Below are 21,362 nucleotides of genomic sequence, written 5' to 3'. Positions count from 1 at the left end.
TGATCCTGCTAGCTTCCCAGACTTGACGCCGACGCTTTGCGAGCTTGAGGCGGGGCCTGAGCGCAGTATTCGTACGGGGTACCTCTTACAGATACCATCGTTAACGACTAATTGCACATTGCGCTTTTGCAGTTGCCGCGCCGATAAACCTTCCAAATCGGCCTCACGTTCCGAACTACTGCTGGGGTGTCGACGATGATTGACAAATGATGAGGGCGATCAGAAAGGCTTCTAGGGCCTAGAGAAGCACCTAGCCCGAACAACCTACATAAGGTCCAGGTCTAGCATCTTTCTGCAGGCATCGACGTTTAGCTGGACGACCGGTCACCGATGAACACCTTTCATCACTCGCAGGGGCTGTAGACTGGCGCGCTTGGCTGTCCTGAACATGTTTTGATTTTACCACGTCTGCCGTGGAAGGGTTGAACCCTGCCACTGAGTCCAGACCGGATCGCCCAAACATGACCTCATTTACGGATGGCCATGCTGATCGAGGCCTTTGGAGGCTCGCGGAGCGACTGAAGTTCTGAACAGTCCAAACTACATTCATAGCAGCGTGTCGCGAAGCACCCGACTTGGCGATACTTTTAACAAGCAAGTCCGTCATACTGCCGCAGTGACCATTCACAAGCCGGGAGTAATGATAGTGGGCGGCGGGAAATGGTTCCCATCAATGCTGCTGTATCACCCGAGATTACCTACATGACGGCGGCGAGGCGAATGGCACAACATGGGGATCTCGGCCGAAGATGGTCGCAATACCCTCGTTTCCCAACTTGGAACGGAAACAATTTGCATCGCTGGTGATATGTGGCGGTGCAGCCCTATCATCATTCGGACTCTTCCAGTAAGAAATGGCCATTTTGTTTCAAGAGGCTTTTGCCATCACCGCAGTAGGAGTGTCGGGCTGGCCCCCCCGGCATTACCCAATCTCCGTGCCATTGCAGAAGAAAGAAGGATCCGCGACTTGGGCCGAAGAAAGTGGCTCTGAATGGCCACACATACACTCCGAGCTGCCGTCTCTGCATGCACGAACCGATAATGGTGAAGGGGACGGATATTGGCCGATGGGGAATATTGGAAAACTAATAATAATATCAAAGATGGATGGACGACTAGCGGCTGTGCAGAAAGAAGTCGATATCCTCCGAACCCTATCGGCAAATGCAACAAGCTCGTGAAAACAAACAAACGTATTGTTTCTTAGGTCCTTGTCAAGATATGTACCCCGCAGCGCGAACATCTCGACCCATCGACCGCCCCCCTTTAGTCCGCCCGCGTTATCTTCTTTTGCACAATCCCGAGATGAGATTGTTTTTTCGCGAGGGAGCTTTTGTTTCTCAAACCCTGGTCGTTGCTTGTTTCTGCATTCAGATACCCCTTCTAACCCTTGTCGACTATTCGGAGCAAGGAACGGGGGGGCTTGGCCGGCACCGCGATCCCCTCCTCCCGCTCAACGACGGCGATTTAGCCTGGAAGGCCCGACTGCAAAGCCTTGCATTTTTCCGACCAATCTCCACGACCAATTGGGTATCTTGGGTTGTCGTCGCCCAGTACGGCTTCTGGGTGAAGACGTCGACATCAGAAACAAAGTGCGGCTACTTCTGATCGTGGCGTTTCTTAGTGCAAGCCCATCCCCACTCGAGCGGTTCCTACGTCGCCTTACGGTCTACCACCTGTCTTGATGTCCGCCTTACACTACATGTTGTGGGACAGTGGGAGTGAACGGTCGTTAGTAGCGTTGCATTCCAAAGCACGCTTGGAGTGGAGGGTCTCAGGCCTATCGCAAACGACATCTGCTGGCCTTTCATCCCCATGCATATGCTCCTGCAGCGCACCAGTCCTCGCGACCGACTCAGGGCCGGGGACTGTGTGACGGCTCTGGACGTGTCCGGCAGAGGCTTGCACTCATGAGGAAATGTTTGGCTCCATTGGCGATGCTGCAATAGCAACGCTGTTAAGCCCTCTCATAATTTGTACCTGGGTCCACGCGAACCTCTCTCAGCTACGCGAGGAATGGCAGCTTTCATAACTCAAGAGCTCCTCTCCGGGAACAAAACAGCGTTCCGATTAGTAGACAGTCAGTCGTGGATATCCTGGCTCTCGTCACGACGACAGTGTATACCTTTTCTGCCGCTCTGCTGGCCTTGAAATTGGCACGGAAGAAGATATACTGACCCAGAGACAATCTTATGCCTGGTTTCGATGCGGATGAGGTTGGTGACCTCCTACACGCAAGTTACTCTCATTACTCTCTGCGGAACCTTTGGCTAGTTCTTGCGAGATTCTTCTCGGTAGAAATGTGTGCGGCCGTAGATACGCATTCTTGCCTCGTTTGTGGTTTGACTTTGATGATACTTTGGCAGGCCAGTTCTCGAGATCGCAGACACACAGATCCCATCGATGGGCAAACGCGAGCCTACGCAAATGTCATCGGCGGTGCGGCAAAGCACTCTAGAATGCAACAGCAGGTGGTAGACCGCGTGCTGACAGGGTGGCTGGATTCGCCTCCTTGGTTCCCCCTGATCAAGGCATCGAGGACCTAACTAGTCAATGATGTCGCGTCCGACGCCGTTACTGTCATCCATCCGGGGCCGCCACTTTCAGGGCCCCTTGTGTCTATCAATCCCTAGACCCAGACGGCGTGCTCCTCCCCACCTCGATCACAATGTCCGTGGGCGTCGCCGACGTCGACGACGACGACGACGACTGTCGAGGACGGACACCGGCCATCAAATGTTGCGATGACGAACGTATCACAGGAGAGGGGGCGCAAGACCATCTTTCGTACGATTATGATGATCGGGTCTGGATGCTTCCTGCCAGGACGACTCGCGCGACTGTCAGAGCAAGGTGTTCTTGAAACCCTCTCCCCCTCCTTCGCTCACTATAGAGTCGTATTGAATCGCAAGATTCTTTCCGAAGCAAAAGTGGAGCTAGGGTCGTAGGGACAAGAAACCTTTTTCCTCTCCTGTTCCCTTGGCCTTTGCCTGTGGGAGCTGACCATCAAGAAAGCACGCATTATCACGGCTTGGCTGAGCTTCTATTCATATTCTCATCGTGTTTGGTGTTTGTCCGTACCATAGCACGCTGCGACGCCGGCCTCGTCAGTCGACACGCGGGCGTGCGTATCCTTTCCTTGCTCCCTCCACCACCACAGTCAACATTTGCCTCGCAGCCCACTCTTGGCCACACTCCACTTGTCTTCAGCAGAAAAGTGTGAATCTGGCGAGAATCCATCAAAGCAAGATTGCGACGTGGGTTCTTTCCACGACTGCATAGAACCTACGGCACTTGGACCCCTTCTCCACTTCCTCGCCGGCGTCGTCAACGTGCTTGATCCCCATCCGGTACAGACTTCCCCGGGTCCATGATCCATGAGCAATATCACGAGAAGGCAAGATGGAGAAGATGTCAGCTATGGCCATGCTGCCGTAGGGCCAACACTCGGAGACTGAGTGATCACCAACTCGCACAGAGCCGAATGATCCGGTGATCTCAGGCCTTGCAAGTTTTATGGCCGTAGATGGCTTCACTTTTCTGAATCGACGGTCGTGGGTTTAACCTTACGTATGTAGCAGTTGTCCCGGTGGCAACATATCCAACACGACGGCACGGACAGCAGCGGCGGCGGCGGCGACGAGGTTACTGTTCTTTCACTGACGCCACTACATACAACTTGATTTTGACAGAAGAGGAGGGTGTGTATACGGGTTGCAGACGCGACGGCGATCAGAGCTTGCTAGGTGGCACCCCTCCTCTACCTGCTCTTTCTCTCGGTCTACCTACTCTCCTCGAGTCTCTCTCTTTCTCGCTCGCTCATACTTCCCTGCCATGGGACGTATGGCGTACGGGAGCATCAAGGGCCTAGGGCCGTGGCAGTTAACCTTGATCTTAAGACCTTGGATCTTAAGGCCATGTCCACTCGAGCAATGATTTGAATGGCCCCATTCACATCCACATCCCCCTCCATCACACTCGAACTCACTTGAACCCACGCCCCTTGCCCCCTTTTACCTTGCAAATCTGCAACGATGCCCACAGTGTGCTGTAGCGAACTGCGTTGTACTCTTCGGATATTTTCTTTCTTACTGTGTTAATCTGCTTGCTGGGTTGCCACGCCTTCGGTGAACACCCCGGACCCCCTCTCAAAGCTCGCCTCTCTTCTTTCCGGACCCGCCTGGGTTTTTTTTTCGGGGTCTATCCGTACCAACTTGCTCTGCTACTCGCAAATGAGCAAAAGCTACAGGATCTGAGTTGAGCTGCTGGGGAGGGGAGGGGTGGTGGCAGTTCAGGTTTCTTGGTTCTTTGGTCCTTGTTTCCTATCCGGCAGACGACACGCCCGGCGGGACACTTCACGAATTGTACGGTCAGGTCGCAAAGCTAGCCTTCGTTAACGACTCAACGAACGAGCCTCTCGCAGGCGGCTCTCTGCGTCATATCGTTTCCGCCCGCTACCATCACGACTCATATGATGACACAAGCTATCCCGCTGTCCGCCGTTCCTCGCCCGCGATCCGCGTCCAACCGTGTCACCCATCACGCGGTCCGCTGCTTTCTCTCGGGGAGAGGAAGGAGGGTAGTACGTTAGGTAGGCAGGAGGAGGGGTTGGAAAAGCCGTTGAACTAACCCCCAAGCACGCAACCCCGGAAGCGTAGCAGTGAAGGTGCGAAGAGCAGAGCAGAGTAGTATACTACAGATTAGAGCTTCTTCTGGAGAGTAGCACCCGTTTCTTAGCAGCTCTGAGGGTGTTACTTTCCCCTTTCTGCTCTACTCTGCTCTCCATGAGCCCTTGCTACCCTTGATTTTCAAGTTCGCACAATGTCCCCTTTTCTTCTGCTACACTGACCTGGGGCTGGCCTTGCCTTACCCCTCTCTTTACCCCCCCTTGCTAGAACGAGAGCTACCTTGTGCCTGGCCTGAGAGCTCTCCGCAGGCGCAGACTGGCAGCCTTCCATTTGTCCCCCCTGATTGTAAGGCAGGAAGCCGAGCAGCAGTTGGCGGAGTAAGAGCCTGAGAGGCTGGTTGACAGGCCTTGGTCGAGGGGGAACTGTTTGACAGCAGAAATGGAGAGAGCGAAAGTACATTGTGTACGCGGAGTATCAGTATGAAAATACCACGGTAAGTCGGTACATGCCACAATACAACGTAACCCCCCTTTCGCCCCCCTTCCCGCACCCGCGGGCGCGAGTTGGTAGGCGAGATTTGAATATGAGAGAGATATCTGTGCTTAGCTGGGTAGGTAATGTTGCTGGGTGCGTGATATTCTGCGTGATTTGAAAGGATGAACGTCTCAGGATGGCCATCGGTGACTGTCGTTCGAACCTAGGATATTGAAGGTAGAGGAGTATCCGTAGGTAGAGAGAGAGCAGCTGGATTGTAGATAGTATGGGAGAGCAACGTGCCTTTTTCTCTTGATGGGAATTGTTCTGAGGAAGGAAGATCAAGCCTTGTTCAGTTGTGACTTGAGTACAGTCCGCCTGTCCTCATCGTTTTTGTGGCATCCATATTGGTAGATTGTACGCTCTCTCTCTCGCGTCCCCTATATTCGCGCGTACGGAACGGAAAGGTAGCTGCCCAGTGTCGGTCTCGTCTTTGTTTTCTCCTTTTCTCTTCTCTTCATTTTCAGGTACCAGCTCGCGCGCGTATTCTTCTCGCGATATGTCGCCTGGATCCTGTGATATCGTTCGAGGTATCCGTTCGCATGGGTTGGATGAATGGATGGATTGGTAGATGTGATGAGACCCCCCTCCCCCTTTCATCCTCCCCTGGGACTCTGGGAGGCAAGAACAGATGCCGTCGTCGGATTCCGAAATGGTCGGGGGGCGAAGCGATTCAAGCGAGATGGGAAAGCTACGGTCAACCGTTTGGGGCAGTGTCATTACACATTTGCCGTTTGCTCGGCTCAGGCTCAGTGGGAGGGAGGTGTTCATCAGACAGACCCTGAAGTTGAAGCGTTGAAAGGTTCTAGATATTACATGTTCATGTCCGTACACCGAAGTGAAGCTTCGAGGTGAGGGAATTTAGCAGTGCTGCTCTGTTCCCACATGTCGTCTCCCCCCCTGGCTTGAATATCACATTTCCATGATCCCTACACCGATCTTGTTGCTCCCCCGTATTTTATGTCTCCATGGTGAGTTGTACGGATATACGCAGTACTCCCTAGGTTATTTAATCAATCGGGCCCGGCAGTCGGGGGGAGACGGACGGGGAAAGAGGGTCGGGGGCTCAGGGGATATTCGATCTGGAAGGAGGAAACCTGGGAGATTGAGGACGGAATATCCGAGAAAGGAAAACGGAGAGAGAATAGGGAGAGTAAACTTCAATTTCGGGATACTTGTGGATTCCTGCTCTGGTACCCAAAGCATACAAGGTCTTCTTCTCGGGTCTTACTGCAAAGCGTAGCTTGGATGGGACAGATTGACCAGATGATAACATTAGGAGGAGGGTAAAGAAAGTAGAGTATCGGCTGTCATCTGGCCCCTACATCGACCCGGCGTCATGTGAATACTGTGAATATCGCAGATCTCCCAACCACCGCATATCTTCTTAAGGGGATTTGTGAGAAAGGGGGCCTTTGTAGATGTAACCTTTGGCTTTGGGAAGCAGCCTATACTGCCGATGGTGCCAGCACTGCAAGAACAACAACCTCGCATGTGGGGAAGTCTGTTGTGGCCCCAAACGTCTTCGCGATAGGAGCAAAGGCAGCAAGGAATGGAAAGAATGAACATAAAAGAAACTGATGAAGAAAAAGCATCAAAATCAGTTCTGTGTTAACGGACCGGTGCCTTAAATGTTCATAATCCAGATCCAAAGCCGATCATTGTAGAAAGAAAAGGGGGAACAGGGAGGGAGCCATTCGTTCTTTGGCCGACATGCTGCTGAGCAACTGCCTCTTGAACACATCACAGCACCACACATAGCGGCTCCTCGAGTTCCAGTCAAGTGTTTGTAGTTCATTAACATCATCGTCTTATCAGACCTTCATCATCCTATCATCCTGTCGTCGTCTCCAAGTTACTGTGCCGTGAGGCGGTTTCACACCACCTTTCTACCAAAGGTGAACACCCCGCCCGGTTGTACCTTAGATAACCCATCTAATTCATAGTGAATCTACATTCGTTCAGTCGTCGTCGCTGTCCCCTTCCTGGTCCGCCAACGCCATTTGAACAAAATTTCTGATCCAAGCCTGCTGCGCGGCATCGAGCTCGCCGTCACCCAAACCCTCGACCATATTGGGGTCAAAGTCTTCATGCCGACGGGGAGGTGCTCCCCGTCGAGCCTCCGGCTGCTGATTTTGCCGAGGCCCACCTCTGTGATTACCACGACCGCCTCGGCCTCCACGGCCACCTCGCCCACCTCGAGCTGCTGGAAACCCTCTTCTAGCATGAACGGGGGGTGCCTGCGGTGCGGCTGGCGGGATGGGACCATGGAGCGCTGCTCCGATTCCTGCTCCTCCTCGACCTCCTCTGGGAGCTGGATTGGCCTCGATACGTAAAACGAGCGGTCCCTCTCGAGCAACACCACCCGCCGCAGGACGTGCTGGCCGATCCGCATCGTTCGCCTCTGTATCCGAATCGCTGTCGTCCGGCTCTTCGATCTCGGGAACAAGGTCAATAACGGGAGCTGGGGGTGCGGGAGGCGGGATCTCCAAAAGCTGCTCGATCTGATGTCCACCAGCGAAGCCAATGTCGACATTGTCGCCGTCGCCATCTTCAAGCTCCCACAAGCGCATGTAGCAGGAAGTGATCTTGCCGTTGGGCTGTTCATTGAAGTGGGCATACGGGTTTCTCGGGTCGAGCCAGGCCGAACATAGATAGCAAAAGTGGGAGGCACAGCGGAAGCAGATCATGTGATTGCAGCCGTGAGTCTTCTGCGCCGGGACACCACACGTAGGGCAAGGCGTTGTATGCAGGTTGATGTAGTCGATCGACGCCTGTTCCTCTTCAGAGATTTCGCCCTTGTCTCGCTTGGGCGTACATCTGATGAACTCGCCATGCCATGACTGGTAGCAGCGGCTGCAGAACGCGAACCCGCAGTCTTCGCAGATGGCTATAAGATCTCCAGCCTCAAAGTTCTTCTTTGCCTTTTTCTTCTTCTCGCCCGCGCCGTCTTCTCCATCAGCGTCGGTCTCCTCTTCCGTCTCCTCATCCGAACTCTCGTCGATCGTCTCAAGTCCCTCGGGCTTCCTGTGCTTTTTGGACCTGGCCGCGCCCTGACACCAAGATCGGGGACAGTAGATCGTGTTCTTGTCGGATTCGAGTTCGTTCTTGTACTTGAGCGTCACGTAGCGAGTCACCATGTCATGAGGCAACCCCATCTGGAGCAATTCACTAGGACTGATCGAGGTCTTGACCTTTCTCTTTTTGCTCTTGCCCGGTCCTCGCGCGGCTTCGGCGCGCTCTTTGGAACAATTGGGAGCGAGACAGCGGACGGTCGCCAGGTCTCCTTCCGTAATAGCATTACTGTAGAACTCCTGCAAGCACTGAGTACAGAAAATGTGACCGCAGTCGAGCATCTTGTGACACATTGAGCCCTTCTTAGGATCTGCCCAAAGTAAGCGTTAGCAGCCACGAGTATTGGGACGCGGATGGAAACCATACCCAGACAAACACCGCAATCGAAGGTCTCCTTCTCGAATGCCGCCCGAGTAGCCTCAATGTCGTAGTCCAGAATGGCGATCTTGTGTAACGGGTCAACCTCCAACGCGCCAGCTCCGTCGACCATGCCAAACACGTCGTCAGCAGCTTGCTGGATCTGGTCAATGTAGGTGAAGACAATCATGTCGCGACCCATGTCCTCCCACAATCTCGGCCCGTCGTCTTCCAACTTCTTGGTTACGTCTTCGGACAGCCACGGCGGCGATGTGCTGATGCTGACGCTCGGGGGGTTGTCGGAGGGATAACCCATGGGCAAGTCCATACGGACCACGACAGCGGGAAGGTGTGAGAGCTCATGGGAGTCGACTCGGGGTTCGACGCCGGGAAGCTGGGCAGCGGCTGTATCGTCGACATTGGATGCGGCCGGGAAAGTGACCGTCACGGGTTTCGCGGGATGAACGGGCAACTCGATAGTGAAACGAAAGGGCTGGTTGTCGTCGAGCTCGATTTCGGGAAAGATTGCCTGCAGAGAACTGAGCTCATCCTGGCGCGGGTCGTCGCTATCGTCGTCCATAGCTACTACTGATCGGAAGGCGCGTATTGCATGCTTTGATGAAAATTCAATCCAAAGCTGCCGAAAGTCGTCAAGAAGCGAGTAGGGTCTTGCGCTTGTGTGAAGTGGCGACGAACATGGGAGATGGGAATTTGAACGCAGAGAGATGACTGGTGGCGACAGTCGCAAAGTTTTGGTGGTGTTGGCGAGTGCGTGGTGGTGATGATTGGAAATAAACTGGAGACGGTCGCGGAACCCGCGAGAAGTGCGACTGGCTATGACGGGACCATTCTTCTTTTTCTTCTCGGGCAAAGGTAAGAGTAATCTAGCGCGGAGGGGAAGAAGCGAGAAATGGCGGCTGTAAGAGCGCCTGGATCGCAAAATTGGCTGACTGGCGTTCGGACAGACAATGAAATGATGACTCTTTGGCCGTTGCAATCGCGGGGCAAAAAGAGGCAGCAGAAAAGAATGACGGTGGGGTCATTCGTTATCAGTCAGTCCCTCGGCCGATAGGAGTGACAAAGGGCGACGCCGCGACGGGAACCTTCAAGAAAATGTGGAAGGCACGAAGGGTCCAGGCCTGCGGATTACCTACAAGCCACAAAAGGCGCCACAAAAGGCGCCACAAGAATAATTAGGCATGCCGCACTCTATACTCAGGTCTGTACACTCTGCGCTGGCGGGGATATAGAAGCTCCCGATTGGCCCGAGCTCGAAGCTATGCAACCTGACGTATTTATGCAAGTACGCAATGGAAGAGAAGAAATAGAAGCTTGGCCGTAGAAAGGCCCCGGTGCACTCTGCACAGCTGCACTTTGACACTTCTAGAGTGCTGTGCACCACGATCCGCGACGTCTGCTCTAACTTTACCAGCCCCTAGGAGGAGTCAGTCAGTCAGCCAGCTAGCCCAGCGTCTCTCCATCGCCCAACCTCTTTCTCGCCGAGGCACATGGCATCTCCCATTTAAGGACTCTCCAGATCCCTCTCCTCCCCCTAAACCCCTGAGGACAAGGCCATCATATCGAAGCTCACGGCCAGGCAAATGCAGTCGAGTCGAAAATCATGGACCAAGACACGAGACCACTAGCCTCTCTCTCCCTGACGCACGTCTACTATGTGAGACCAAAACCCCGGAGAACTACCTACTGCCAGTGACTTGCTTGAACAAAAAACTAACCAAACCCCTCACAGGACCCCGACGACTCCCTCTCCTTCCTCTGCGCATGGCTCGCGCTCCTCCCGCAAGCCCTCTGCATCGTCTACGCGACCCTGATCTGGTCCACCCGCGAGGTCGAAATCGCCCTCATGTTCGCCGGCCAGCTGGGCTGCGAAGCCATCAACTTTGCCCTCAAGCGCCTGATCAAGGAGGAGCGCCCCCGCCGCATCCACGGAAAGGGCTACGGCATGCCCAGCTCCCACGCCCAGTTTGTCGCCTACTGGTCCGTCTTCCTCGTCCTCTTCTTGCTGGTCAGGCACCGTCCCTCGTCCGCGCGCCGGCACCACCGGCCGTACTCGCTCGTCGAGCGCGTCGTGGTTAGTGTCGCTGCCCTGGGCATCGCTGCGGCCGTGGCGTGGAGCCGGATATACCTAAATTACCACACCGAGAAGCAGGTGATGGTGGGGTGCTTGGCCGGGACGGTGTGTGCCATCGGCTGGTTTTTGGTCACGGCTATTGCGAGGGATTTTGGGCTTCTGGCCTGGGGCTTGCAGACGCCCGTTGCGCGGTTGTTCAGGTTTCGGGATCTGGTTGTGGAAGAAGACCCCTGCCAGGCTGGCTGGGATAAGTGGGAGGAGAGGCGTGTGGAAGCAGACCAGCAGAAGACTAAATAAAATAAGCAGAGCTACGTTGGCTTCTTTCGTTGTGGAATCCGCAGGACCTTGTGCACCGAGGCAAAGCAGATGAATTACCACTAGCATCGCTGTTTTGATTGTGTGTTGGTGGCAGTAGGCTTGCCAATTTTTTGCACCAACCTCATGATACCCTCAAATCGCCGTACGTGGCATCCCATGATACCGCTAAATGTCTGACCTCGTATTTCAAAAACAGAGAGATTCTTGTAACAGAAAAGGCAAGGTAAGTTTAGAACTACACAATCTCCTTTAAGAGCTGGATTCAATGCAGGGTGACTTCCGAAGCCAATAAGAACGGGAAATACATCATATGAGCGTAGAGTTTCTATCAAAGCAGCCGACGATTTCACAGGTACTGTAGTTTCAGGGACCTATTAGTGTCCTAACTTCTTGTCAGTTGGGTTAGCACCTCAGACGGTAGTAGCTGGCAGTGCGGAAAGCGACTGGCACTTATCACGGGTTTATGCAAATGGTCCGCCAAGTTCATGATTGTTTGAGCTCTTTGATTCATTGAGCTATCTCTTCTGTGCTGTAGAGCCCTCTAGTGGCCTTTACCTCCGCTCACCAGGTCCGTCTCGTGGCTAGTCATATCGTCGTCATTGCCATCCTTCCATTTGGTAGTCCGAGACTCTTTGATTCCTCCTTTACTGGGTTCTCCTACAGTCCAATGAAAGCCTTGTTCCGCCCCCAAGATCGTACACAATGTGCTTTTTGGGAGCACATAGCCATAGAGACATAAGAAACAAACAATATGTAGACGTTATTAGTCATACAGGTATCTCCGCATAAAAACGCCGTCCAATGAAATAGTAAATATAAGAAGAGAAAACAGTTCGCCAACAAACTCCGTTCAGTGACCGAAAAAGTTGGATCATACGCTTTTTACCGCCCGGTTTAGTCGAGTGTCTATAACGTTTTTTGTAGCGCGTGCGATAAATGCCAGTATTGATACAGATCGCCGGTCTGGGCTCAGATCCAGTTGCGCTTGTCGTGTTCAGCAGAGCACTGGCAATTCTGCTTGGTGCACTTGACCGGCGACTTCTTTCGCTGCGCAGGGGTGTTGAAGCCAACACCCTGAGGGCTGGTCACCCTCGTCTTCTGGGGGCTCTCAGGCCTGTAGACAGCCGGGCTGAGAGTGAGCTGCTCCGGTTCTTGCTCCTTGAGCTGGGATTGTCTGGGTACAGTAACCTTGGGAACAGATGGGAGCGTCTTCATCCGCAAGTCCTTTTGTGGGCGGATGGGAGAAGATGAGACCAAAGTCGCATCCTCCTCAGAGTCGGATGAACCGCTGTCGCTCAGGACGTCGACCTGTGCCAAGGGGCTGGGTCGCTTGATAGGCTCGTCATCCCTCTCATCGGGATAGCTCAAGCTGTTCACGCTGGCATTGTTCTGGAAATATTGTGAGTTGAGCGGGGGCATGTCATCGACGTTTGACAGGCGCAGGCCAATCTGCACAGTCGCTGAAGATGCAAGCGAAGAATCGCGACGATGGCGGATGCCATGAGGATGGAGTAATGGAGGAGGTCTGAGTAGCATCATCTCGTCCTCATCAGGGATTCTCGCCCCAGGGGCGTATGTCTTCGCCGGAAGCAGAGTGATTGACTTGGTGTTGTTGTTTTGTTCAGATGGGAACAAGGAGTAGGACCTCTTGCGAGCATGAGCCTTGGGCACCTGGTAGGTTGATACCTGAGCAGGCTCCGGCGTCCTCAGAGGGGAGCGAGCCGGCTGCCATACGGCGTTTTGTCGGAGAGGGTTGGCATAGGTGGGAGACCCAGAAGGACTCTCGATGCGTGCCTCCTCCTCCTTCTCAGGCACGAGGCTGTCGGTGCTGTCCATGCGTCGCAGGGAACGGGCCCGGCCGACAGGGTTCATCATGTGGTTTTCGTAATCATCGTCGCCATTATAGACACGAATGCCGGCCTTGAGTTTATTACGCTCCGACTCCCACTTGTCGCTTTGGCGGGGGCCGATAGTAGATAGAGTATTTGATCGCAAGAATAGATGCAGACCGCCGGTCAATAGGCCAGATACGTTGGCAACGACAGAGGCAATCATGGAAAGCGTCAGGGCCTGGCCAGTGGCACCTCGCTGTTCGGTAAATGAGAGATTGAAGAAGAAGGGGATGAGGAGAGTCTGCATTCGTCAGTATGTGACTCGGATAAGATGTTATAGTAGATACCCACAGTCGATATGAAGGCTACTGCCAGGAAGTAGACCATCCTAGACGCGGCAATACGCTCGCTGTTCTCGATTCTGATGTTGTTGTGGAGACGGAAGAAGATCACCAGAGCTGAGCCCAGCAACGCCGCTGAGATAAAAGTAAGGAGTACGAAGCAACCCTCCTTCCAGCGCTGGACGAACCAGAAAAGCGAGGCAAAGCAGAAGTTAGGAGGGCGAACGAAGAGGGTAACTAGGTAGGTAATGAGGAGAAAAGTGCCGACGATGGCGAGGCAAATGGTAACATTCCACTTGCCACGAGACGGCAGTGGGTTCTTTCGTAGAGACCGGATGGCCACCTCGAGAGCGAATACGAGTTGGATATACGGAACAATGAAGACCGCTACACTCGATTGTCAGCCAAGCTTCTGGGATAAATCTGTGAGGGCTACGAACCAGGCAGCATCATTTGGGAGGTGATGGTGCAACCCAAAGTCAGGAGATGGTCGAGTCCAGTCGACTGTGCAATGGCAAAGACGATGCCTTGAACGACAATACCGACAGACAGAACGAGAGGAAAGGACTCTGCAGGTCCGACGAAAGTGAATCCATGCGTTCTGGAGCAAAGTGTTAGTCCATTGACTTGACCCATTCGTGACGACCATGATGAGCGTACCTGAAGCCGAACTTTTGGTTGTTCCTCTTTGCCGTTGCATAACCATCCCAAAAGATACCAATTGCTGTTGCAAATGCGGCAATAACATTGAAGACGGCGAGAATGATGGTCGAGGTTCGAATCGATTTGGCGGCTTGGAAGCGGAACTGGTTGATGATGGCCGATGTCGAGTTGTTGGTGGCCTTGAAGGGCCCTCGTAATGAATCCGTCACGCCATTACCGTCCGTCACACTGTCATCGTCGGCCCTCGTCCACAAGTCGCCTCCATATCCCCAGCTATCCATCTCGTCGATTATTCAACTGGCACTGGTCGTCGAAGAGATGAGCGCAGGCGTCGAGCCGCAGCGGTGCCAGATATTAATACGCTTTTCGAACCATCTAATCCATAGAAGAGTCGATGTTGGTCCGGTCGTATGAGGTGTAGGAGAGTATGGGTGAGTCGGGGCGAGGAGAGTGAGGAGAAGAGAAGGATGGCGATCGTACGGATGGGATGGAGGAGTGAAAAGAGTAAGTGAAAAGACAGGATGGATGGTAATGGACTGCCGCTCTTGGACGAAGAAGGCGGACCAGACGAAACAGACACTAGGCGAAGTCGGGACCTACGAATAGAAACAAGGAGTAATAGGACCAGCCACTCAAGAGAAGGAAAGGGACCGGCCTGAAGGAAGGGAAGGGAAAAAAAGAGACCAGTTCCAAAAAGTCAGACGGAAGGAGGAGGAGGGAAGGCCGCATGAAGAGGTCAAAAGGCGATCACAGAAAGCGTGGCAGAGACAGAGAGGCCCACCTCAGCAGGGGGCTAACATAGATAGATAGGTACCCAGTCGCAAGTTGCAAGGGACAGGCTCGGGAAGGGCCCCCGCGCGGGCCAGATGAGGTCCGGAGAGTTAGCCAAACCGCTAAATGGGGCCCAAGTCCAACTTTGGTCCAGGGTAACACGGCTGATGGATGGCCTACCAAAGAGGGCGAGGGCGAGGGCGACCACCGTGACACTCTTGTGGAAAAGACGGGCCATCCAGAAGACGGGGACAGAAACGAGCGAATGAGACGCGCGCTGTACCTCGAGTCGACGTGCGACTGGATGATAGGCAGTGAGGGGCTCAGATGGGGCGAACGTCTCTTGACGTGCATGTTGCTGGTTTGGGGATGGACTCCTAGGGCCACCATACATACACACAGTCACGTACAGTAGGAATTGTATGGTATCATGGTATCCAGGTATCCAGGTATCTTGGTCTTGGTCCTCCTAGAGAGGGCTCAAGAACAGGGAAGACAGGGCTGGGCGCGGGACGACAACCATGTTCATCACGACCCCGCCGACTTACTCACTGGGCTGATTTGGGATTCTTTGCCGTGCTTGCCTCTCAGACCCCTTGCCTTCCAGCGGAGCAAGGTGCTCCAGCTCGACGATACGAAAACCATGGGAACCTTGGGAAGGGGGGCTGAGGTGAGGAGAAAAGACTGGGCTCTCACGCAGTCCCCCGTCGCAACGAGCCAGCAGAATGTGTGCTGAGGGTGCCTGAGGTGCAGCAGCATGCGTGCGGGCTGGAACGAACCCAGACTCGAGGCTCGAGGGACCGGCAGCCAGAGTGAGAGAAAGGCGCAGAGGGTGACAGAGACTGAAAGTGTCAGTGTGGGTGAGGATGAGGGCGAGAGAGAGAGGGCTTGAGGCGATGGCATTGAGTGGCGATGAGGTGAAGCAGTGATGTAACACGTCTGGGTTTCGTAGTGTCGCCCAAAATGCCTGAGCCCCTGGCTGTGAGGTTGAAGTTGACAAGGTTTGACGTTGGACTTGAGCCCCAAATCTGGGGGGCACTAGGAGACAACCTTTGTGCGCCTTGCTGCTTTGGGACTAGTGCAGTGTTGCCAAGTGAGTGGATCAAACCGCCGCAGGGATCGTGGAAGGGGCGGCTGATGGCGATGCCGAAACCTTTTTCGTTCCCTCTCCTCCAAAGGCTCCAACCCACTCAACTCCTCATCAACCCCTTCTCAGTCTGCCTATCCAATCGTGTGGTTTTCTGCGGCCCCATCTTCCTCTAAATCTGTTTAATCTGGTCTGGTGTGCCGAAATATCCTCTGGAGATGCGGTGTATGCGAAGCCCTCCTCCTGGCTCCAGATGGTAGATGGGTTGGTTGGGAATGGCCTCACCATTTCGGCTCAAAGGTCCTTGGTTGGCAATCCATGTGTCCACGCCGGTAGACGCAATCATCAATAAAGACAGCAGCAACACACTCGGAAAATGTACAGCCAACGCAGAGGCGCAGACTACTTCATTGGTGTGTATCGAGTCAGCGCTGCAATCTGCGAGTTACGCCCGATCGTGAGTTGCTGCGGCCGTGTAGCGAGGCGCACGGAGAGGGCGACTTCAACGTCAACGCCTAGGCTCTAGCCCACCAGCCAGGCAAACACAATCCATACGGCGGGGCTGCTTCTTACTTCCTCATCGACTCGACCTGGCCCACTAGCCCTTTTCACGGGATGTTTCTGCCAGTCGGAGGGCCTGAGCTGTTGCACCAGCTATCTTGGTCCTGGACTCCTGCACGTGTCTATCCTTGCCACGGGGCTCGGTGTTGCCAGGGCATCTGTTGCAAACTTTTCTCAATCTCAAATATCTCGAGCCAGGTTATCAGAGGAAAAGTTCACTATCCAACAGGAACAGGGCGCCATCCAGTGGTTCCCATACCGTCTGGTAATCGACCAGCTTGTGATGGACGAATCGAATCTCGTTGACGGTTGATCAAGTTCGTCTGTTTCCACAGATTTTCGAGCGATGAGGCAGATACCGTGTCACTTGAGCTGAGATGGCCTGCACGGGGGCTCGGACGAGGGCCAACGACAAGGATCCATAACGTCAACAGCCCTGCTAACCTACACACTTACATCAGGCTAATCCTTCCACGGCTAGGGTCATGCTGCTTTGACGGCCTCGAGCCGTGCAAGCCCAGTAGGCCCAGATCTGTCTGGCACGTCAGACCTCCCTAGCCCCGTACGAAATGTGACGGCGTTGCGACTGGCGGCACGTCAAAAGTGACGAGACAAGCAAGACATGCACCTTGCGCGAACTACTGAGGAGCAACACGCGAACGTCCATCATCCGTCGCTTGGGGGCGGGCGCCGCCGCGGGGAATGGCGATCCCTCGCCTCTTGCCACGAGACGCCTATAGACGATGGCGCGTCCGTCGCAATTTCGAAGATCATCAAGTTGTCCTTTGGACTCTGTGTCGAGAGTTCCTTGGTCCCCCCATTCACAGCTGATACGATCTGCAAGATAAACAGAGGGCCGTCTGTGATGGATTCCGGGCGACTCCAACACAACGGATACACGGGGACAAGCTCAAAGACTAGTCAGTAGTGCGACACTATTCTTCCGAAGACAAGAATGGCGCCAACCCGCATCAGGTGCCAATGGCCGTCAAACACTTTAATTAATCTCCAACATGTCAACCCTACGGATATTGAGGCCGCTGCTAGCTTGGGGTACTAGTCACAACCTTGAACCAAATCTTCAGCGCTTGGCTGCATCGCCCCCACCGACCAAGAGTGCCCGCGGTGACCAACTAGCCGGTGGAATATGGTTGCTCCGAGATGATGAGGGACCTCAGCCTACGCGGGTTTGTGGCCGTCGCCGCGTCCTTGCGCACCTCGCATTACGGGGCTCGCCAGCGTCCCGTCAGTCCGGGGAGACCCACGTTCGTTGCTGATCCGGTCCTCGCCGTCGATCAAACGGGATATTCAGACTGACGTACAGCCAAGGGACGGACATCGCGACTACCCCTCTGCAGTTGCCATCTTACGGTGTCCAATTATAGCGGACAGGGTCAAGAAATCCTCGCCTCAATTCGCTTGCCACCTGCAGATTCCCCCGTTGCCACGTTCTTCCATTCGAGGTTTCTAAGATTCTATGGTTCTCGACCATGCCACGGGTGCTTGCCGCTTCTCCCGAGCCGCACTTGGGATTTGACTTGGCCACATCACCAACCTCGCACGGCAGCTTATCAGTCGACCGGCTTCACGGGTCTTGACCGACGTCATGAGAGGCTGCCTTTCAAGAAGTAAGTTAGTAACCACTGAGGATCACCAATGTAATCTTCTTGGCAACGTTGCCACCTCCACCTAGTGTTCTTGAGACGAAATGTTGGAAAACGGGAGGGCAAGAAACTGCCATCCAAAACCGTCTCCGTTGTCTTCCCATCCAATTCCCCTCTGAGAATTCCCCTAAACCCCGCGACTTTGGGGGTCATCCAATGTCATCTAACATCATTTGTTTATGGACTCGTCTGAAGTGAGTGCGAGGGCGGTAGTAGCGAGCCTCTTCTGGCGCGGGTGTTTCATCCCAATCATCATCAACCCGCCTACGAATGGCTGCTCGAACAACCGGAAAGTGGGAGAGATTTGCTTTCTCTAGAAGCAAGTTCACGGCATCGCGGCTATGATTTCTCCAACCAAAACGATTCAGGTTCGGAATAGGCGTCGTCACTGGCACGGTTTGACTTTTCATTGGAGCTATAGAGGTGACGAACCATCACGAAAAAGACTGGACGACGAACGAGCCGGCGGCTTTTGCTGCCTGCCGCCAACGTCTTTCGGTATTTGCCCCGGGTATTCAACAACAAGCGTTGGACGTAGAGAGCCGCTTCGTCATGCAATATAGCGTGCCCGACTCGTTGCACTCGACATACGTCGCCTTGGCAAGTGCTGGGCATGCAAATTGAAAAGTTTAGACGATAGTTTGCCCACCGTTGGGTCATCCAAAGGGTCCGGTCCGCATGGTCGCCAATGCTACGAGATGATATGCTGAGTGACTGGGTGAGTCTTTTCCCTCGACCGGACGATGGTCCCTTTTTTTCGGCAGGCCTCTCCGCCCACTTGCTTGGCTATCTGAAATCTTTTCTGGTTCAGACGATGGAGCATATAGAGTGCTGTCAGGTGAGATGCGAAAACGAAGATGGGCAACTGAGTCACGATATTTGTGTGCTGCGCGGGGGAGAATTGGGGACTGGGGGACTGCTTAATCAGTCTTGCTTTGCCTTGCCGCCTGGATGGCCGGCAGGCGTACGTGCCGTTCATGGAATACAGACGGGCCGACAATGGATCGACGCCGCGGCACCAGATTTCCTCTTCCACCGGTAATGCCGCATTCTCGCTTTTTCCAACCACCGCGTCAACGTCTTTGCCGCGTACTTCACACGGGCCCAAGCGAACTGCTTGAGGAGGCTCTGTTTGATCTTGGTTGTGTGTGACTTGGGTCGCGTTGAGCATATTCGGGATACATGATTCGTGACCGAAGTCGATCATACGTGAAAGGCTATATTCAGAACATTATCAACGTAGTTCAGCCCCGTCAAGCAGCTCTTCCTCCGCGTGTCCGGCCTGGTTATCTAGTGTGGTCGGCGTAACCACTTATAGATATACTCTAGCCCAGTCTTTTTGATGAATTGCTCAATCAACGTAGTGTCCAAATAAGAAGAAACCCATTCAGAAGCCAACATCTAAATGGCCCACAACCCACCCCGCACAATATCTTGGTCAATGCTTGAGAAGAAGAGGTGCCGGTTGAACATGTTGACCAAAGCTGGGTTTTTCCGCCCCCAATAGGGCCACCAACCCACCCGGGCCTGTCCGCCCTTTTGCCTAGACCTCTTCCAGAGAGAAAGCACGAGTCGAGGTACTATCCATGACGACGATGATTAGAATATTGTCGTCTCGAATTGATTGCGAAGGTCTGAAGAGGAAAAATTCATAAGCCGTCGCGTTGAGTGCCCAGCCCAGTAGAGACTGTTCTCCGGTTCACGTAATTGAGGCTAACCACTGGAAGTCGCACATGAATTGTGACTATTTACGAATGGAGAAGAAGGGCCGATGAAGCTAGAGCCATATGTGTGTTGGCAGAGAAAACGGGTATGGTATTCGCGCGGCCTTGAGCCGAGATTCTAAAATAGGCGTCATCGTATCAACGCAAATTAAATGATTAAGAAACACCTGTGCTTAAGAGCGTAATTCCAATTCTACAGTAAATCAATACATTTATTTTACGCAGACACGTATGTCTGATAGCTCCGGGTATGGTTGTCAGCAATCCAGATGTCCGCCCGGCTGATCCACCTAGCGGCCCACCGCACATGTGGATCACGATAGCTTCACCAAACACCAAAAAACATACAACACCAGGTATTCGCTGGTCGTCACCGACCCAACTACTAATCCGGCCCTCATTGGCTTATCTATGGGAGAGCGGACGGGATCCCGAGTTTTCCAATGGGTATGGTCGTATATGATGGTTTAGCGATGTCAAGTTGATCTTGAATGGAGAAATTAAAGCGACTGTTGCCCACCAGGTCACGTCGGGGCTCTAACATCTTGCACAACGACTTCAGAATGATCAAGACTATATGCTGCCTCAAAGCTGTCTATTCCACCATATTTCTCGGTAGTCGAGCAGCTTGAGCTACTCTGGTGAATGGGCGGCAGTTGCTCTAGCCCACAGGATTTCAGCCCTAAGAATATCAGAGGCCTTCAGACAAAGTCCGCTTCCCCATAGACGCACTTGAAAGCACATTACGTACATATAAAACGTGAAAACCCCCGATTGGCTTTATTTCCTACGGTGGGAAATTCTCTTGAAACAGAACTTGGGCGGCCCGGTCCATACGGTCCTCACGGCAACCCGAGGATATCGGACTTGAAGACCCGACAGTGGACTACACGGAGCTATCGCCCCAAAACCTCGTTCGATAAAACATGAGATCCTCCACACAAGCACAAAAAGAGCCTCAAGGCGTTGTGGGGAGTCTATTGTTCGTCGATCCGATTTGACGAGGTTTCGCCCGTCCCCGTAACGCCCGATGATACACTTCCCACATACCGTCCGGTAGATCATCTCCTCTCTCTCTCGCACCCGTCGTCACTACTACCCCCCAGAGATAATCCACCAGTCATCACAACGACTTGAGATGGTCTTTAAGGATATGCTACATCTGAAGAATCGGATTCCTCGTCACCCATTGCCTCAGTAGGAGTCTCAATGTAGGGGGGAGGTAGAAGGCCCCACGTCAGGCCGTCCCTTATCAATACTGCAGGTGTAAAGACAAAAAGGATATCAAAGATGTTCGGTATGTGGTGCCTATGGCGAGGCCGCCGCTGCTTGTCGCAGGAGGTAGCATTCGGATTATTCTTTTGGGTCGGTTCCTAACCGATTGGTCGTGCCTGGGAACCTAGGGACACTTGGTGATAAGGATTTCAACTACCGCCAATTGAGCTCTCGCAGTCGCTTCGAAGGAAGGATTGGGAAAACGAGGTGGAGTCGTTCACAGTCCCGCCCTTGATCGTTAGTATTACGCTTGGCTGGCTACTAGAGAGGAAGAGGCATGGCTAAAGTTGCTGTCTCAGTCTACTGCCGACTCTCACTCCATTCTGGCTTGGAGTGTTATCCTTTGCACATCGAAGTGAAGCAGACCGGAAATACTCAAGAGACCAGGAGGTGAGCTTTGGCTCCGACTCCATGTGGTTGTCGTTACTTTCATTGCCAGA

The 21,362-nt window shown here is 53.6% G+C and overlaps 4 protein-coding genes across 4 annotated transcripts; 1 reads left to right on the top strand and 3 right to left on the bottom strand.

Annotated features, from left to right (window-relative positions):
* Positions 1 to 250: 250 nt before the first annotated feature.
* Positions 251 to 1,156, bottom strand: BDZ83DRAFT_726961 (uncharacterized protein; the record flags this gene model as incomplete). The annotated part of the gene is made up of 2 exons (XM_060512769.1): positions 703 to 1,156; positions 251 to 540 (listed from the first exon to the last, which is right to left on the bottom strand). Exons 1-2 carry the CDS (start codon positions 860 to 862, stop codon positions 251 to 253), a joined length of 450 nt encoding a protein of 149 aa, XP_060370018.1. The 5' UTR covers positions 863 to 1,156.
* A 5,967-nt stretch (positions 1,157 to 7,123) lies between these two features.
* Positions 7,124 to 9,174, bottom strand: BDZ83DRAFT_647519 (RWD domain-containing protein; the record flags this gene model as incomplete). Its single annotated transcript, XM_060510089.1, has 2 exons — positions 7,124 to 8,547; positions 8,604 to 9,174. 2 exons carry the CDS (start codon positions 9,172 to 9,174, stop codon positions 7,124 to 7,126), a joined length of 1,995 nt encoding a protein of 664 aa, XP_060370017.1.
* A 590-nt stretch (positions 9,175 to 9,764) lies between these two features.
* On the top strand, positions 9,765 to 11,182 carry BDZ83DRAFT_662169 (PAP2 superfamily protein). Its single transcript, XM_060511068.1, has 2 exons — positions 9,765 to 10,269; positions 10,345 to 11,182. The coding sequence occupies exons 1-2, from the start codon at positions 10,216 to 10,218 to the stop codon at positions 10,981 to 10,983; spliced, it is 693 nt and encodes a 230-aa protein (XP_060370016.1). The 5' UTR covers positions 9,765 to 10,215; the 3' UTR covers positions 10,984 to 11,182.
* Positions 11,183 to 11,973: 791 nt separating this feature from the next.
* On the bottom strand, positions 11,974 to 14,121 carry BDZ83DRAFT_747967 (uncharacterized protein; the record flags this gene model as incomplete). Its single annotated transcript, XM_060513538.1, has 4 exons — positions 11,974 to 13,137; positions 13,188 to 13,564; positions 13,618 to 13,778; positions 13,838 to 14,121. The coding sequence occupies 4 exons, from the start codon at positions 14,119 to 14,121 to the stop codon at positions 11,974 to 11,976; spliced, it is 1,986 nt and encodes a 661-aa protein (XP_060370015.1).
* Between the last annotated feature and the right edge of the window lie 7,241 nt (positions 14,122 to 21,362).

The sequence above is a fragment of the Colletotrichum acutatum genome (genome assembly GCF_030867785.1).
Source record: "Colletotrichum acutatum strain CBS 112980 chromosome Unknown BDZ83scaffold_9, whole genome shotgun sequence".
In the NCBI taxonomy this organism is placed as follows: domain Eukaryota; kingdom Fungi; phylum Ascomycota; class Sordariomycetes; order Glomerellales; family Glomerellaceae; genus Colletotrichum; species Colletotrichum acutatum.
The sequence above is the reverse complement of the archived record's forward strand: the minus strand, read 5'-3'. Positions and strand labels throughout refer to the sequence as shown.